Below are 19,811 nucleotides of genomic sequence, written 5' to 3'. Positions count from 1 at the left end.
TAACATCTAAGGGAGTTTTCCTCTTAAAATCTGTAAAACCGCTTTGAGACAATGTCTGTTGTGAAAAGCGAAATATAATAGAATGTCCCTCCTCTGCACATGTCCAAACCATCTTAATCTCACCTCCTTAACCTTTTCTCCAAAACGTCCTACATGCGCTGTCCCTTTAATAAACTCATTTCTAATCCTGTCCATCGTCGTCACTCCCAACGAAAACCTCAACATCTTCAGCTCTGCTACCTCCAGCTTCACCTCCTGAGATCAGTACCAGCAAACAACTCCTGCATTTCTCAGGCATCCTTTCAACTTCCAAAATCTTGTTAAACAATCTGGTTAAAAACTGCATCTCTCCTAAACATCTCCATGCTTTTCATGGTATGTCATTTGGTCCAACCGACTTTTCGCTTTAACTTTCCACTCATCATCCTCTTAATTGCTGCTCTCACTTCCTCCTTAGTAGCACAAGCTACTGCAGTTGTCTGGTATTTCTGTGATTGACACAAGAGTAGGAAAGACAGGACAAATAGAGGGAGAGAAAACTCCATTGACAACACAACCACTTTTGCTCTTTCGGTTTTCAGGCACGGTCTGCTGTGGCATCATTGGAATTCAAACTTGTGATCTCTGAACAACAGGGTGAAGACAATCAGCTTTTAAAACAAGCCAGATTTCCTCTCAGAACAGCTGAACATGAGTTTGTTCCTTGGAGCACATACAAACAGAGACCATGGCTGATTAAGGTTATTAAATACACGTTTATTAGCAGGAGAAAACTTTTTATAAAAAAAAAACCACAAGGCCATTTTTAGAAATTGATTTGGATGATGGTTGACATTCAGAAAGCAGAAACGTGCAAAAGTCTTGGACTGAGAATGCGTCTAACATAAACCATATAATAATAATAGAATTTGCCGCCTTCTGCTCGCGGTGCCTGAACCCACACAGGGAAGTTATACATTTTTCCCCCTTGAGCTTTACTGAAAGCTGTAGGTTGATACAAACTTTCAGACAACTCAAAAAAAACAGTAGCTCTCAATTATATATATATATAGATAGATAGCTAGATAGCATGGGACCGAGCTTTAATCAGAGAATCAGGTCCACTTATAAAGTTTCCTCCAAGTACTTTATCACCAGTGCATTTGTTAAACGGCCCCCGCTAGCGCTGTGCTGTTAGTGGGGTGATGAGATGACGTTTGGAAGAAACAAACTCATTTGCAGTTATTTTGATCTTTACACGAATGACGTCGTGTTTTAAAAACAAACAGTGTCCTGATAAGTAGCATCTCTTTCTTACACACACACAAACATTTCCCAGATTGTCCAAGTCTTTTGCACAGTAATGTCAATTCATAAATCAATCGCACACAAAACAAAATGTGATTCGTTGCCGCCGAAAGTGGCGTGAACCCTGGGAGAACGCCGCTGCTGTCGGAAGGAAAGGGAAGAGAGAAGCGAGAACTGGATTTAAATGCATCAAAATGTTAGGGTGAGATCATCAGACGGCTCGAAAGCTTGAAAAGAAAACAACCGTGCAAGCAAGTATAAACTATATTAATTCAACGATATGGCTTATTTTATATATAAACGTAAACACGCATAGGATTTGATTTGTGCTGGCAGTAGTGTTGATTAATGTGGCACTCGGGTGTGTTTGTTCGCTGGATCTAAAAACGTTAAGGCAACAATTCATTCAAAAAAAAAAAAAAGAAGCTTCCTATTGTAGGGAGACCTTGAGCTCTCGGTTGATCGGAAAAAGCTGAAGGTTTTGGTCAAGATAGTTTAACATTAAAGCTACAAACAGCTACAGGGAGATCTACACGGATCAGTCGTGTGACCTTGTGGACTGAACAAAGAAAAAAAAAGTAAACAAAAAAATTAGAAACTGCTTTTTTTTTTGTTGATGTTGTTTGTAGAGGCTGTAATCATGCTATAAATATAATCAGGAGCTTGTTTGTAAGATCTGGTCAGGTTTGATCATGACGTTGTTGATGTTCCAGCTCCACCCCTTCTCAACCCACATGCCCTTTTTGCTTTTTAACCACACTGCTTAATTCCAGCTGTGATGAGTACAAACGGTGAAGATATGGAGTGTGTGTAAATTTTAACAAGCGTGAAAAAAAAAACAAAAAAAAAAAACACCACAAATGCACAATCCGATCACAACTATTAAAATCAAAACATTAAAAAAGAAGGAAAAAAAACCACCAAAAAAAAAATCTATTTTTTTTTCTTTGTACAAAATTTGACACTCAGCAGGTTAGAACAGCTTTACGTCAGGAAGAACGTGCTCGCTCAGTCTTCATTGTATCAGCTGATCCTTCAGAAATATATATATTTTTTCATTCTCTCTTCCATAAGAACCGCCGGGCCGTTCCGTGAGTCTCCTGCTGGCTTAGGAATTACTCCAAACTAGAATAAAGAGGAGAAAAAATAAATAATTCAGAAGCGTTCTGATTGGTTCTGATCGGGCGTGAATTCATTTCCGAATCATGGGTTTTAAGTTACTGATTCCATGAGGTTTCTGCGGGTTTCACAATGTCCAATTTAAGACTTAGTAAGACCATTGAAAGTGAAATTTAAAACCTATAATTCAACATCGCACAAATATGTTGTTGACGACTGGCCTTAACCGAGCCCTAAATTCAGATCACTAAACTATAGCTAAAAAATAATATCCGTTTTACACCTGGTGGTACAATCTGAGGGATTTGTGCTAATAGCAGAAAGCTGATTGGTTGTTGCATGTCGGTCTCGTTTAATTGTTATAATACATAACTGGGACTAACACTTCAGAAACTAACCAACAAAAACACTCTAAAGCACTGCGAGATTTCAAATAGACATCAGAGAATTAAAGTCTTTTTAAAGCCTAAAAATGTCAAATGTTAGATCCTGCAGAAACAACCAATAGAGACATTGCTATATACAGTTGCTATAGAAACAATTAAGGAAGGAGTCTCCAGTGTCAGTGCATTGTTACAGTGAGTGGAAAGAATAGAGGTTTATTTTAAAAAGTGTATGTAGAATAATGACTAAAAGTAGCCATAAAAGGATGAAATATGATGTGCTGTAATTGGAATATTGCTGCGGTATAATAGGAATAAAGAGTTTCAGGAATTTCTGTTTAATGAAAAAAAAAATTTAATAAATATATTATTTGAGAGTTGATTCATTTCCTAAAACAGCACAAGAAGTGTGTGTTGAATTGCTGAAATAAAATGAAAGAAAGTCGATACTCACTGATTATGATGGCGATGATGATTATAAGCACTGCTATCAAAATGGCCCACATCTATAAAGGTTACATACAAGCATGTTAATAATGAAAAACCTAAAATAAAATAAACGATCTGGAGAACTAATATATACAGAACAGGTTTTTAAAAAGACCTGCATGTTCATTTTGTTTCTATGCAACACACACGCTAATGCAACATCATGAAGATTTACGTTGATCAAACATCTATAAATGTCCAGATGTTCCACTTAATTTTTAATGTAAAATCCTCTTTGGGTGAAGAACAGCTTTACACGCTCTCGTTTTTTTCCCTTGTGCTCCAGTTCATCCCAGAGCATTGATGGGATTGAGGTGACTCAGCAGGTGGTTTAATGATAGATGACGCTCCAGAAGACTCTCTAAATAACGCTTACAGAACTCGGCCGTATTTGTTCGACAGGCACTGTATGAGAATGCGGTCATGATTTCAGCATTTTTTTCTTTGATCACAGAGAGAGGAATGGAAGAAGGTTTACCTTGCAGTTCTTCCACCAGTATTTCCTCTTCAGTTTGGCAGCGTTTGTCTCGAACTGCGAGGCTCCGGCCTGGAGAGCGTCGGCACGGTCGTCCAGCTCGGACAGCTTCTGGTCTCTCTCCAGGACTTTGTCCACATTCACCCGCATGATGTCCACCACCTGAGAGACGAGGGACAACAATTTACACACTCAAACGCTTCTGAGCAAAGTCAACACCTGGGTCAAGACCTGGATTGTTTTCAAATAATTTAAAAAAAGCAAAAAAAACTTCATCCTTATAAAAGCCAGTTTACAGAAAACATTCGTTCTGAATGAAAGGTTTGTTCTGGTCGATGGTCAGTGACTCGAGCCTCCTGAAAATAATGCGTACATCTAAAAAAAATCTTTTCAACTATTAAACCAGTTTAGACTGGTTTATGACCAATGATGAATTCAGCAGCATTAGTGGTGCCTGGGATTTAACAAACTAGGACAGTGTTTTGGGTCGAGTCTGTCTGTCTGTCTGTCTGTCTGTCTGTCTGTCTGTCTGTCTGTCTGTCGGTCGACAGGCTGCATGCTTTAAACATGTACAGGTGTACTGAGGTATTGTGGAAACATGCATGATGTCAGGTGTAGATATGATCAGCACGATGCATTGTTTCTTCCGAACCAAGAAAACGTCTGAAACGAACTGGTGTTCAACATGTGCATTTCATTCTTAAACTATGGAAGTCCCCCTTTTCCCCGGAACAGTTTCTGAAATGGTTAGAGCCTCACCCTTCTGTTATATAACAGTCATGGCAACCTAATAAAACAACCTGACCAACATGCACCCAACCCACATGCTCCACTGATCTACAAACTAATGCAGAGAGAGAGAGAGAGACGACAGAGAAACAAAGAAAAAAAAAAGAGGGATTAAAAAATAGACAAAGTAAACAAGAGAATAAGAGCTATAAAGAGAGCACGAGAGAGAGAGGGGAAAAAAAAGAGAATGCATGACAGGGCACGGTCCCTTTAAAATGGCATACACTGGAAGGAGGCCTCATGCTTCTCTTACATAACCATAGAGACCGGTGATTACATAAGTAGCTGCAAGTCCTGAGATGAACTCCCCACACACACACACACACACACACACACACTTTAACTGTGAAGCAATCAGGGCATGAGAACTACAAGAACAGTCAGATGAATTAAAGGATTTTTTTCCCAGATGAGTGAGGCACTAGGTTCTGTACTCTGTAAGCTGGCTGTTAGTTAAAGCCGCTAACAAGGGCAAGTCTTACTTGTGCGTTCACGAGGACAATAAAAACGCTGCACATTTACAATGTTACAAATAAAGTGATGAATCAAACACAGCGTTTTATTCCCCTTACACCACCACGATTCCCTAGTGTCCAATTTTTGTCCGTTTCTACTTGCATCTAATATAACGGAACGGCCGTCTTCCGGTTTTTTGTTTATCCTATAAAACCAAAAACAGCACACGTTTCTGTCCTGAAGAAAATTAAAGTTATAGTTTTATATATCGCTACGGAAACTACGATAAACACTGTAAGATGAAGGATGATACTGGATGCTCTGTATATTATACAGCGTGTTTAAAGAACACTCCCGAATCTTTTAATGAAGTTTGAATTCCACGGCATCTGGCTGACACGTCTGACTTCCTGGCCCACGTGCATGTACCAGATAAGCATGAAGACCTGACGAAGCAGCTGCAGAACGTCTAACATCAGCCTAATAACAATCGAACATCAACGGTTCGTAATAAAAACCCGGTCTGTAAAAAATATACACCCTGACGCTGGATTCAATGGACAATTCCGTAAACGCGTCAGCGACACGTGAGTGCTGCATGCTTAAGAACGTGTCATTAAGACACGGGACGTCAGTCAGGAGTGATCAGACAGGCATTTTGGAGACGCCCCGCATTCATGTTCACACCCACAGTAATCCATAGTGCGTGTCTCTGCGCATAAATCACACTCAAACAATTGTCCAGATCAACACCGATCACCTTCTACAAACAATTTCAGTGCACAAAAGGATTAATTAACCATCACGTGACGGCATTCTTCAACTGCCTGCCTCCGTTTCCAATTTTCGTGTCTCTCTTCACTATATTTCAAGGCAGGAATATAGGAGTATATAGGAATATATTATATCCGAAGCTCGACACCGCCCCCTAGTGCACGCTTGAAAAGTTTATTTATTTTTTTTTTTTTTCATATTGGCAGAAAAAGTTTGTTATTGTTGTGGCTTGTTTTTGTTTTTTTTTCCACATACCTCATCCACCTGAGCCTGGGTCTGCTGCAGCCTTCGGTTGCTTCCTCCCGCTCCCGAAGCGCCGGGGCCTTCTGCAACCGGAGCAGACCTGTGAGGAAAAACAAACAGACTCTGATCTTAAAAAGGAAATTTTAATCAATTACAAAAAAACATGATGGGGCTTTATAAAAAAAATTTAAACTTCAAAAGAAAAAAAATCTCAAACTACCATAAGTAAGAATCATTAGGTGGAACCAGTCTTCATTTGGGTGATACCCAGACAGTACCTTTGTAAATTAATACCTTCTACAATTGTGTATAATAATAACAAAAATTGTGCAACCAGGATATTTATTATCGTAGGCATTTTTGCACAGGTGTTTTTTCCATGTTTATGCTGCACCCTGGACACTTTATATATGGATCCACTTTTTTTTTTTTCTCTTCCCTTCTTGAATTTTGTGATATTCCCGATAAACTCAAATTGCACATTGATATTATCGCAAATTATATAACGTACACCCCCTACCCTGTTTGTGTAGTGTGTGTTCTTTATGTTGCAGCTTTAGCTTCAAGCCTATGTAAGTGCTTTATTCAAAAGATTTCATCCTTCTCTGATTCATAAAAAATATTAATTTCCAGTAAATAAATCTGAAATATAAATAAACTTACATCTGATCTTAAGTGTATTTAGACGAGTTTTGATAATTAGAGCCACACTGCCCCTTGTGGTTAAATGTGGTACAACAAGCGCTGCATTTATTTCCATTGATTTCGGTGCAGATGATAAACAGGGAAGAGAAACGTTACATGGACCATAAAATATCATCTATTATGATGATAATCCGTGTGTTTATTACATATTACAGATTCACAATAAAACAAGAGTAAACCTGACTAGAGTTTTGAGCATCCCAATCAACATCTCCATTTGCTCTTCCAAGCAGCTCCACTCTTCTGGGAAGAAGTTCCAGAAGATATTTGTGAGAATTCATCCAGATTCAAGGATGTGAGTAAAGTCAGGTACAGATGTAGGTGAGGGATGGAGGCCTGGGGTGCAGTCAGTGTTCACAATTATTTGTGTTTAAAGCTCTATAGCAGGAGATCTTCCACTCTAATGCTCCCATGGCAAGCAAATCTTCATGGAGTTGGATTTTATGCACATGAACAGTGAAGTCATGCTGGAACAGGTCTGGGTTTGCTAGTTTATGCTATACAATATGGTTATAGTGAATTTTAAACTATAAAAATTGATCATGTGGTTTTCTTCGGGACGTACAGTTGTGATCCGTTTTATAGAGAATTTAATAATTAATTAATAACTTCCAGACGTCTGAGGAAACGAGCAGCACGTGCATCCGTGATAGTCAGGGTCTGGTTTGTGTTTAATCTGATCACAGCTCTGAATCACACGGCTTGGAGGTCACATGGTGAATGATGTGAGGCTCTGACAGATACACCAGCACCACCAGGACACTACTGACTCCCCGAGCAACACACACACACACACACACACACACACACACACAATTCTCCTATTTATCCGAATCCTGAAGAAGGGATTGGACAGAAGTGTTAATGAATTCTCTCGATAGCAAATCAGCTTCAAATCACACGCCCACATTCATCACTGTACACTAATAGGTTATGGTTTCTATGGCAACCACACACTTTAACTGATTACAAACAGGCTTAGGGAAGGAGTCACCAGTGTCAAGGATCTGTAAAAGATCTGAGGAAGACGATGAGGTCAGAGGAACATACACTGAGATTTTACAAAAGAAGTGTGCTGATGGGAAGAACGATTGCATCTGCGATAACATAAGCGAGAACAGGAAGGTTTCCGTTTCTATAGTAACAGCTCTTGTATGGCGGTTCTGCAGCACGACGTTTCAGAAAACACGGAAAAATCTTTAAAATATTTTTTTTTTATATTATTTCGCTCGGATGTTGATATTACGCTACTTGCGCAATTGCACAGCGATTCGATCGATATACCATGAATTTGTAAGGACGCGTTTCTACTACTGGTTGCCATAGCAACCTTTTTAGCGCACTGTCATGCTGGAACGGGATTGGATCTCATCGTATAAGCGAAGGGAAAATCTCATGCTTCCAAAGACGTCCTTAACAGCTGTTGAACACATAAGAACGAGGAGACATCAAGTCATCAAATCTCCTTCTGCTCCGAGTCCAAGTCTGCATCCGGTTCGTTTTATGAGCCACAATCAAAATGTGACGCTTAAGTGCACGTTTTTGTTTGTCATATTTACAAGACAGACATTTTATACATAATCACTGTTCTTCAACAACCACCATCTTTATTTCATTTGAATGTGAGCTTTATCAAGAGATCCAGTTTTTTTTTTTTTAGAACATTACAGCAGCTTTAAACACAATATAGCCAAAAGTTTGTGGACACCTGACCGCCAGCATTTCGAACATCCTAAAGTCTGCTCTTATTAAGATCTCCACTTTTCCAGGAAGATCTACACAGGGGTTAGTAAAGTCTTATACTGATGTGGGTGAGGAGGCCTGGGGGTGCAGTGTGTTCACATACATTATAACAAGAGATGTGGGTCTCCTAGTGTTAGGAATGTTTCCTATCTAGCTCGAAGGACCAATAAGGGAGTTTTACTATCTGGTGTGCGCCGATCAGGAGATTGTACTCGCCCCAGCGTAGGATTCAGAACACTCAAACTTTACTGGGTTTAGAATTGATAGCTATCTGCTGTTCGGTAGGTTGCGTGATTACGAATGCTGCTCGATGTTCTGGCTTTTTATACTCTTGATGAAGAAGGTGCAGAGTGACGTCAGAGGTAGCTTATAATTGTTAAACTGTATGTCTGCCTCTAGTGGTGAAACCTGGAAATACAACTGAATGGGAATCCTTTCCTACACCAAGTTCAAGTGAAGGGAAAAACTTCACATTATACAATAAGGCTGGAAAAGTCAGGTGTCCGAATACTTTGGACTATAGAGTGTAACTCAAATCAGGGTGTGTGTATTGTCAATGTATTAAACTGTAACCTTGATCAATTCGAAAAACATTTTTTTCCCCCTGTAATTATATATATTTATATAATCTGTTTACACAGTCTGAATGAAGTGCATTGTGAAACGGGATTAGTCAAACAATAGCCGGAAAATAAATCCCAACCATTTGCTTCTCAGATGACAAAATAAACCTGTGTGGACTTTTATACCTTTATGACATAAAAACACATTAATTCAGTAAAGCAAACAACTCAAATCTTCCTTCAAACCTACAATGACGACATGTAAATCAGTCACTATCAGCTACAAAATTAAAAGTCGTCCTATACACAAAGACAGGCGTTAAAAAAAAAATAAAAAAAATGAATATATAAAATCTCCTTCACTTTGTGTTCGCTAGCAAAACATTGTTACCTAAATACACTTTGTTTGCTAGCAACTTTACTTAGCCGTTTTTAAAAAAAAAAAAGTTACATTAAGTTGTTATTAATGTACAAAAACGCCAAAAAAAAAATGAACGTATAAAATGAAATATGATTTATAAAAACAAACTAAGAGACTGTACGCTATTTCGAGGTGAATAAATGTTTAAAATAATAATGAAATAAAAACTGGGCTAGTTCGTGTTTATGCTAACCTGTTGCGCTTAGCCGCTGACGGAGAGGCCGCAGAAAGTTTGGGCGCAGTTTTTTACATGCGTTTGTGTATTTGTCATTTTCCTCTAAACAATGAGCCATGACGCTGAAATTACATTAAATAGAAGAGTTTAACAAAGTAATAAATAGAACTTACATGATTCCTAGAGGCAGAAATACGAAGCAGTGAAAGGGACGGAGAAGATAGTGGTGTTATAGACCTTGTGTGAAGCGACTGATCCAGGAGCAGTGTTTAAAGGGAAAGAGCGCTTGATGAGGGAAACGGAAACACACACACACACACACACACACACACAAAATAAAGAAGCCTCTGAAAGTTTCTGATCGTCTTTAAAAGCAGGTGACTCTACAAAACCTTATTCACCTAATAGTCAAGTCAAGTCAAGTTTATTTCACAACCGACATTGTCTCAAAGCAGTTTTACAGAAATCAACAGTTAAGATGAATGATGTGTATTTATCCCTGATGAGCAGCCCTGGTGACTGTGGAAAGGAAAAACTCCCTTAGATGTTATGGGGAAAAAATCTTGAGAGGAACCAGACTCAAAAGCAGAACCTCATCCTCATTTGAGTGATATCAAGAGTGTGATTATAGTCTTTAAACACTACAGAACACTGGAGAGAGAGAACTATCATGAGCACTGGAGTGTGTGATTATTATTAATATCTTAAAGACTCGTCTTAAATAAATGTTCGATCCTGCAAATATTTATTTGGACACGAAAACACATCATCCATACGTGGTTTTATCAACCTTTCATCTGTGCTTTCACATCCTTTTATAGCCAGGCAATGCTCTTGTCACCTCTCTGAAACAAATCCTGCTCCAGAGCACGTTAAGTTCAGAGCACATGTTATTATGACTACTTGCATGTCCTGAAAGTTACTTCCAGTTTTTAGAACCGAAAGCTGAAGATATCCGCTTACTTTCCCTTTCTGGAATACCCCCCAAGAGAACCCACAGTCCTGAACAACATGTTGATCTGATCTCCATTACTTCTCTCATTTAGCTCGGTTTCAAACACCCTGTTCCTGAAAAACCCTCTGCAGATATCTCCTCTACTTCCTCCATACATTCCTCTATTCACTTTCCCCCAAACCCTATTACTGGAGAACCCTTTAGAGATAGAATGTGTTTATCTGATCTTCTATGCTTTGTTTCTGGAGAACCCTCTTTTCTAGCACAATGTGTCGAACTGATCTCCTGATTTGATCTCAGCAGTGATACGAGGTTTCCCACTGTCTTAGCAATTCACAGTCGATACCTTCGTACAGTGTGGTGGTGTGCTCCTGCAGAGGTTTGGGAACCCATGAAACATCTTGTACATCTCAAATATTCATTCATTTCTCTTCAGTAACAGCTTCATCCTAATGGTGGTGGTGAATCCAGAGGACCAGAACAAGACTACAGATACTCCAGGGGCCCTGATGACTGGTCTGAGATATTTTTTGAGGGCGGAGGTTCTCGGCTCAGCAGTAACACTATGTGTGGATGGTAATGTGTGTGGTGCTGATATCAGATGCATCAGTGTTGATGGGCTTCTTTTCTGCTTCTTATTTCTGAGAGATGTTTGCTTTGTTTGTGTCTTTAATAAACTTCACAGTTTCACTCCACACACCAGTAACAGCCAATAGAGTCATTTGTTAATATTTAACCCCCCCCCTCTCATATATATATATATATGAGGTAAGGTACCTGGGGTCAACAGTGCAAAGTAATGGAGGGTGTGTTAGAGAAGTGAAGAAAAGAGTGCAGGCAGGGTGGAGTGGGGGGAGAAGAGTGATAGCAGGAGTGATTTGTGATCGTAGAGTATCGGCAAGAGTGAAAGGGAAAGTTTAAAGGACTGTGGTGAGACCTGAGATGTTGTATGAATTAGAGACAGTGGCATTGAGTAAAAGACAGGAGGTGGAGCTGGAGGTAGCAGAGCTGAAGATGTTGAGGTTTTCGTTGGGAGTGACGACGATGGACAGGTTTAGAAATGACTTTATTAGAGGGACAGCGCATGTAGGATGTTTTGGAGACAAGGTGAGGGAGGTGAGATTGAGATGGTTTGGACATGTGCAGAGGAGGGACATGGGGTATATCAGTAGGAGAATTCTGAGAATGGAGCTACCAGGAAGGAGGAAAAGAGGAAGACCAAGGAGGAGGTTTATGGATGTGGTGAGGGAAGACATGCAGGTAGTTGGGTTGAAGAAGGCAGATGTAGAGGACAGGGGGGTGGAGACGGATGATCCGCTGTGGCGCCGAAAGAGAGAAAGAGAGAGAGAGAGAGAGAGAGAGAGAGAGAGAGCTTCCTAACCTTTTTAATTAGTGTGTGTGTGTGTGTGTGTGTGTGTGTGTGTGTGTGTGTGTGTGTGTGTGTGTGTGTGTGTGTGTGTGTGTGTGTGTGTGTGTGTGTGTGTGTGTGTGAGAGTAAGTGTGTGTGATATACTGCAGGAATAACGGGCCAAACCTTCACCTTTTTTTTCCTTTTCAGATTTTATTTTACAGCAGAAATTATATAAAGCATTCAGAAAACATTTTCCATGTTTCGAGGGCAATTCAAAATGTTTTGCATGGCTTCAGCAGCTGAGTATTTTTATTTTTTTTTAAAACATATCCAACAATTCAGTGATGCTCTTACATGCACAATTACAGAAAAGAAAAAAAAATCTCACAAGAAGGACAGGAAGAGAAAGACAGCTGAGGAAAAAACAGAACGCAGGGGGAAAAAAACGTCGGAGGGAAGTAGAGGGGGAGAGAGGAATAAAGAAAGAGGTATACAAAGCAGGGAATGAGGGAAGAAAGAAGGGAACAAAGAGAGAGAGAGAAAAAAAGAGAAAAGGGAGGGGAAAAAGAGAGGACTAATACTAGTTTTACATGCAGAGTGTTGATTGCCCTTCGCCTTGTAAGAAAGCTGGGCTTAATATTCACCTTTTTTTTTTTTACTTCTTCTTCTGAGCGTTTGAAAAATGATGAAAACGTGCATTAGGGTTTCGGGAAATATGAAACCGATATCCACAGATCACTGAATGCCTGACTTTCTGTACCATTAATTGCATAAGAGGAAGTGAACTAAGCATGTCTTTACTTTTTTTTTTAATGATTATTATTTTTTTTAACGTTTCTTTATTCTTTTTAAACTATAGCACGCTGCTTTAAAGAAACCGAAACTGTTTATTGCTCTGAATTTGTAAATAAGAAGAGAGATGATTGGTTTATTATAGACCTACTCTAAGTATTTTGGATTATTTCAGAGGGACGGGAACATCAAAGTGAGCGGTTTTTATTGATCTATTCCGGCAGCTCGTGGGTTTGAGACGTTTAAAACCTGTCTCGTGTCGTTCCTCCGTCTGTGTCTGAGCTTTCGGAGGAGCGCGTGATGTCTGGGCACTAAAGCACGACGACCTCGCACAAGGCTTTGGGGAATTCCTTTTGGAGGATGGAGTGTGTGAACCTCTCACCTCATAGAAACTTGAAATCAGTCTGATGTTCGAGTATAAAAAAAAGTCATGTCTAAGTAACGATGTTCGGGTTTCTGCTGACGTGTCGAACTTTGAGGTATTTCCGTTTTTTTTTTTTTTTGGAAATGTTTAAATGAGTGATGTCTACGTGAAACTCCCTCAGTTACACCATTATGATGATGATGATAATGATGATGATTATTGAACTCAGCAGTAATACAAGGCCTACCCTGCTTTCCGGCGTTTTTAGTGATTCTTGTGGTCAATGCCTTTGTTTTCGAATCGATGGAATGGTTTCCTCTCAGACCCAAAAGCCCTGACTTGTACATTTTAACCTAAATCTGGAGTCTCCCTTCCAAGTTTTGGCACCCTGAGTAACATTACAAAAAGGGAGGCAGAATGTTATCTCTAATCTCACTCACTCACACACTCACACACACACTTTGTGGTTTCAGACAAAACACAGTAGATGGATTACTGATACTGATCTTCTGTGTATGAGCACAATTTGAGTGTTTTCTATACTTTAAATAAGTGTTTCCTGATTAGATGACAGCAGGCCAAATGAAGAACCAGCCACGATTAAAAAAAGCTTTTCATGAGATGACTTCCTGAATTTTGCGACGCTCACTTTTGGAGGAACGTTCAGACCATGAGGAAGATGCAGTTTTAAAGGAAATAAAAGAACGATCAATGATCATGGGAACACTGGTGAGTTCTGTTCGAAGTGCACCTGCTATAGGAACGCGGTGTGGTGTGGTGTGGTGTGATGGGTGACGTGTATGAAGGTGACAGAACGTTTTCTCGTGTCTACTCATGTTTGCGTTTCTCGTATCTCTCTTCATGTGAACGCTCCATTATCTGGCTTTTTGTAAGCATTGGAAAACAAAAATGGTGTATGTAAGATGAATCGATTCAACATCCCTGGACAGAAAAGGAAGAAAAAAAAAACCTGGCACCATTTTTTTTCCACAGGGAAGTTCCTTATTCTGAAGATGTTCAGGAGAAAGGGTCAGGGATGGATATCGTTACTCTTCAAACAATGAAACCGTTTTATCAGCCTTGCATATCCACATGTATAAAAAAAGAGAGGAAAAAAAAAAAGCCAACCCAGTTAACATTGACCGTCAGTGTAGGTAACAAACTCCTGAAATCTCAGAAGGTTACGTTTTAGGCACTTTCTACGATAATAGTGATATTAAATCTCTGCGATGAGGAGGACGACGAAGAAAATGTGGAATCGGATGCAGTCAGACTGAAATGGGAGGAGGACAGAAATACACCAGATGTAAGACTTGTGAATGAGCACCATACGTTCTGAGTGTAGCTGCTGGTGTGAGTCAGAAGAATAATGATTTTTTTTTCTGTACGTCTGATACTCGGATATTAAATTTGTTTCCTTCCCCGATTCGCCCGTGATGACCCCTAATTCGAAGCCCTTGCGTTCTTTTTGCCGATGAGACGTAAAATAAACACATACAAGTGGACAGTGATTTCCAACCGAGCCATATTACACAGCACCTCATTCACAGAAACAAAAAATAAAAATCCATAATGAGAATGACTCAAACAGGGATAAGAAACATGGCAGGCTTGGTCAGATGAATCTCTTTACCTGTCTGAGGATGGAGCGTTCAAACCAATCCGGATTAATTTTCTCCGCCTTCCTTTCTCAGATTTCATTCATTCTTTTAAGCAGAAAAATCTGACAAAAATCGTATCATTTGAATCTTCCTCTCAGATCATACACGACGCTCTGATTCCTAGAATATAAATATAAACATTATCTGTGTTTTCTGTCTCCAACAAGGTAGAGGAGGAGATTCCCTGTCCAAGACTGCCATTTACAATACAATTCATCCTGCATATTCAACACCTCCTCGTTTTGTTTCACAACAGCTTCAGTGTCAGGTCCATTTTCTGTGATTATGCTGAGACATGAGAGAACTGAACAGACAGAACTAGAGTGAGACCAAGGCATCTCTTCTCCCGGGGCAGAAGCCTCTACTGTACGACTGTGAGGGTGATGTCATGAATTTAGGTCCTTGTTCTATTCTTTAACCTCTGCTATAATCATCGGTTGAGCAGAATAATTTATTAATAGATATACAGATATCATGGCACTATTGGCAAAAGAAAAACATCTCGCTAGCCATTGTCTGGGGAAATACAGGAAAAGCTTGGAATCGTCTGGATTTGTGTATAAATGGCTCTCAGTGCTGTGTAAAATCAAGATCATTGATTGGAGAACAAGATCTATAGACTCTATTAAGAGAACGTGTAATACAGCGTTCTGTTTCACCACTGAATCTGACTGAAGTCTGGATTTGGAATTGGACTCACTACTTCTATCGAAAGCACAGTTTTATTTGTGTTACATAAACTGATATTGTGCTGTACAATGTCCTATTTATAAATCATTGACATTCAGATAATAATTTCTGCAGGTTTCTTTGCTTTTATTAGAAGCGCTGAGCTGAGAAGAAGAAGGTAAGGGTTATGATTGCTGTGGTTTGAACCCACATCCTTCTGATTGATCTCTAATCCCAGCTCCTTCTTAAACCAGACGTTAGACACTAGTGAAGTTTCTACATGGTAATAGTCTTTGCTTTTTTTTTCTTATGTAAGACTCATGAATGCAGATTGTATGTGAAGTCTACAGATTGCTGAACTGTCACCCTCAGAGAACCAAAACAGAGGCTTGTACCGGGACTGCAAACCCCCTGCACATTTTTCTGGATGTGTGCATGACGTGATCAGAGCTTCACTTGGAGATCTGTTCTGCTCAGGGTCGCTGTGGTTTAATCTGTTAATCTGTCGAACCAAATGAATAGAATATTGTGCGAACAACAAATATGAAGTGTGGGAAAGTGAGAACTCCTTTAGGAATGTAAACTACGACTTTCACCAGAATTCTTTCAGGGCTGTGTGGTACTCATCAGAATTCCTACAAGAATCTGTGGTGGATCCCTCTAGGAATGTGGGGTATGGGTCAGAATTCCTATGTGTGGATGTGGAGTATTGGTCAGAATTTCTATGGGAATGTGGGATATGGGACAAAATTCCCCTGTGGATGTGGAGTATTGGTCAGAATTCCTATGGGAATGTGGGATATGGGTCAGAATTCCTATGGGAATGTGGAATATGGGTCAGAATTCCTATGGGAATGTGGGATATGGGTCAGAATTCCTATGTGGATGTGGAGTATTAGTCAGAATTCCTACAGGAATGAGGGGTATGGGTCAGAATTCCTATGTGGATGTGGAGTATTGGTCAGAATTCCTATGGAAATGAGGGGTATGGGTCAGAATTCCTACGTGGATGTAGAGTATTGGTGAGAAATCCTATAGGAATGTAGGTTATAGGTCAGGATTTCTAAAGATTATGGGATATTGGTCAGAATTCCTTAGGGAATGCCTCTTGTATACCAACATTACTGACTTTTCTTCATTTATGAGAGGATTTTTAAAGACCGGCCGTGTATGTGCGTGAACATGTGTTTGAGTGTGTGTGTGTTTTTGGGTAACAAGTCAAACCAAAACCTGCATGAACAGGAACCCCAGACTTCCAAGAAGTTTAGAAACTTTGTTCATGACTGCCCTGGAGTCTTCACACCAAGAGACACGGCACAGGATCTCTAAGGACATGTGTGATGTCCCGTGTGTTTATTCACACTCCTTTTATTATCACATGATCACGTTCACATTTCTGGAGCCACTCATACAGAAATCCAGACTGTAAGAGTATACAAACATCTCGCCACTCTATAAACTGGTTGTATCTAAGGATCGTCAATGTTTTTTTCCGGGTCTCCACTAATTCTATGTTGTTGTTTTTTTTTAACAATCATGATTTTGCAAAAAAGTCATGCTTTACTAAATGCTCTTTATAAGAACATTTTAAATAAAAGGCTTTTATATTGAAACTGAATGAATTAGATCATAGCCACTACATTTTTTTTTTCTTGATATTATGCTCTGTGTCATTATCGTAAGATTTCATGCACATGGCTCCTTCTTTTGCACCAGATATTTACAGTATTTACAAACAATATAACCGCGTACATCTCGGGTGTTCAAACAAAACTATACAATAGATTTTTTTCTATCTCTTTATCATGTCATTATGTTTTTTTTTTTTTTTATGAATAAAATAATATATATTATTAAATACAATCCTCTTGTGGTAAGGGTTCTGGCTTTCCGTGTACTTTTTTTAAATTATTTCTTTCGTCTGTGTTATGTACAGGGACCGCGCTTTAGTCAAAAATATGGAGGTTGTTTCTAGGGACCCTTTTTAAAAAGTCTTGAGACGTCAGTGTTTTACGGGAATCTTCGAAACTAAAGTATTTTTGGAGCAAACAGCAACGAAAAGAAGCGCTGAAACCTTGTCAGCAAACACACACACACACACACACACACACACACACACACACACACACACACACACAGAGCAAAAATAGTGTTTTTGTGTCACAATGAGACAACTATAAGACCAAAAAAAAAAAAACTGAAAATTTCAGTTAAAAAAGTATAGGAAGCAGGATGCATGTAAAAAAAAAAAAAAAGGTAAACAAAGTAAAGCAAACACAAACAAACAAACAAATCAATAAATACATTTTTAAACAAGATGTACATTTTATGTGACAGGACAAAGAAACAAGGCTGAGGTTAATTAAACACACACACACACACACACACACACACACACACACACACAAAAACACCGCACAAAACAGTTCGGTCGGCATGCAGGAGCGCGCGGCTCAGAGGCATGCACTATTTCGGGTTTAAAATCCAGCGAACACGGAACTCACAAAGTCAGGCCAGGGAAAAGTGACGTTACGAAAAAAGGACTCGTTTAGAAAGTCAAAAAACAGTGCACACAAACAGTTCCCCGACGGAGATCACGGCTCCGTCCTTAATCGTGACTTACTCAAAAAAAAAAAAAAAAAAACCAACACAAAAAGTAAGACGGATATTTCAAACCCAAGAACTTTTTTTTTTCTTTTAAAACCTAAACCCGGTTTTACATTCATGTGCAGCCCAACCCGTTTTTTTTTTTTTTACTGGATAAAAGGAGGGACTAGTAGGAAAAAAAGAGCTGACTCTGCATGCACATGAGCGATGGGATGAAACCTTTTTTTTTTTGTTTTTGGTTTTGCCATTTTTTCCCTCCGTATTTCGTTCAAAATATAAAAATGTAATCATCGTTAATCATAAGCAGAATCCAGCATGATTACATTAACGTAAGTCGTCTTTCGTATCATACAAGCGCCGAAAAAGGAAAAAGCATTCAGCTCCATGGTTCCTTGATCCCGAAAAAAAAAATATGAAGAGTGCAAAAAAATGGCATGGGGATTTCATTGTTTCCCAGATAAAGTCATAGTTTTTTTTTTACGCAGAAACTCCCCACGTTCCACAATGAAGAGGAAAAAATACACGACGCTGTGGCAGTACCAGGGGCGACAGTAATGATGTCACCGTCACTTCATGTTCACATTTTCTTTACTTCTTCTCGCTTCTGTTTTTTTTTTTTCCCTTGAATAGTTTTTGCCTTTTGGTAAATTGTTTGTTTTGTGTAAAAACAGAAAGAAGAAAAAAAAAAAGAAAGAAGGGGAAACAGTCTGGACTGGAGGAGAACGTTAGATTGTGACGGGGCTCTTTGGCGAGCTCTCATGTTCCTTGGCCTTTTTCAGTTCTCTCACCCTGCAAGAAAAAAAACATGAGACAGGAACGCCGGGTTAGTGCGTGTTTTTTTTTTTTTTTTTTTTTTTTTTTTACAGGTGCATAAGGCAGGATAATGCACAAAGCTCCTGAATACTGGATTCTGATTGGTCAGGAGGTGATCTTTTTGATCTATTTTCTATCTTATTGTTTCTATAGTAACAGCTGATTTGCAGTGATAATATTCCAGACATTCCAAAATTTAGACTGGTGACAAACAGTTTAATGGAATTGTTGCCATGGTTACATATTCTGTTCGGAGACGTCTGCTATGGTGATTACATGAACTATCATTAAAAGTAGATGAATCAGAAGGATGAAATGTTGTTTAATGATGAAGAAAATACAATCGGTAACATTTTTCTGTACTATAGGAAGAAATTAAACACTTTGGGATGCGGTAAATGGCACATTTTAAATTCTCAAGTATTCCTTTTGTTTACTGTAACTTAATTGATTATATGTATATATTTTTTTATAAAACTACAGACACTACTACATGCGTTTTATTTCCTTTATATTTATATACTGTACTTTATATATGTACTGTGTCTCTGCTTCATATTTGCATATTCTTTTTGATGCTGTAAAACATGGAAATTTCCCCACTGTGGGAAGAATACAGGTTTATCTCATCTTATCTTAACTCTGAAAACATAGGAATAATATTAACTCCATGAAATAGCTTCAATAGAATGAATTCCATAAACGACAGAGTTCTTTCTGTTCTCAGGGTCGCGTTGGTGTTATTACTAACACCATGCCGAGCCCTAGCTGTGGTTCAGATCAGAGAAGACAGGATATCATGTGGTATACAGCAGTAAGCTCCAAGACTGGAGTTAATAAGCACTCATACTGATCTACAGAAATATCCGAACGACTAGAATCATCTGTATCTTTCTGAATAACTAAATAACACACGCTCATAAAACGTAGACATCAAAAATACAGTAAAATGTGACATCATCAAAACACTACATGCA

At 39.0% G+C, this 19,811-nt stretch overlaps 2 protein-coding genes across 25 annotated transcripts in view; both read right to left on the bottom strand.

The window, feature by feature from the left end:
- Positions 1-738: 738 nt before the first annotated feature.
- On the bottom strand, positions 739-10,046 carry vamp3 (vesicle-associated membrane protein 3 (cellubrevin)). Its single transcript, XM_083534819.1, has 5 exons — positions 9,796-10,046; positions 6,028-6,115; positions 3,757-3,915; positions 3,244-3,295; positions 739-2,412 (listed from the first exon to the last, which is right to left on the bottom strand). Coding segments are annotated over exons 1-5 (318 nt in total). The 5' UTR covers positions 9,798-10,046; the 3' UTR covers positions 739-2,395.
- A 2,072-nt stretch (positions 10,047-12,118) lies between these two features.
- camta1b (calmodulin binding transcription activator 1b) overlaps positions 12,119-19,811 on the bottom strand; it is a 265,882-nt gene continuing 258,189 nt past the window's right edge. For all 24 annotated transcript variants that reach the window (XM_083535215.1, XM_083535218.1, XM_083535207.1 and 21 more), the window contains one exon: positions 12,119-18,810. In XM_083535215.1, coding sequence (XP_083391341.1) covers positions 18,778-18,810 — 33 coding nt within the window. In that variant the 3' untranslated portion in view covers positions 12,119-18,777. The remainder of the gene's footprint in view (positions 18,811-19,811) is intronic.

This window comes from Silurus aristotelis (assembly GCF_946808225.1).
Source record: "Silurus aristotelis genome assembly, chromosome: 29".
NCBI lineage: Eukaryota > Metazoa > Chordata > Actinopteri > Siluriformes > Siluridae > Silurus > Silurus aristotelis.
Note: the sequence above shows the minus strand (reverse complement) of the source record. Positions and strands in the feature narration are given on the sequence as shown.

Excerpts from the sequence above, each read along its gene's own strand:
- vamp3 (XM_083534819.1), bottom strand. Across the intron at positions 3,916-6,027 it reads CCCAGGCTCAGGTGGATGAG|GTGGTGGACATCATGCGGGT; the intron begins GTATGTGGAAAA and ends CTCGTCTCTCAG. Across the intron at positions 3,296-3,756 it reads ACTGGTGGAAGAACTGCAAG|ATGTGGGCCATTTTGATAGC; the intron begins GTAAACCTTCTT and ends TAACCTTTATAG.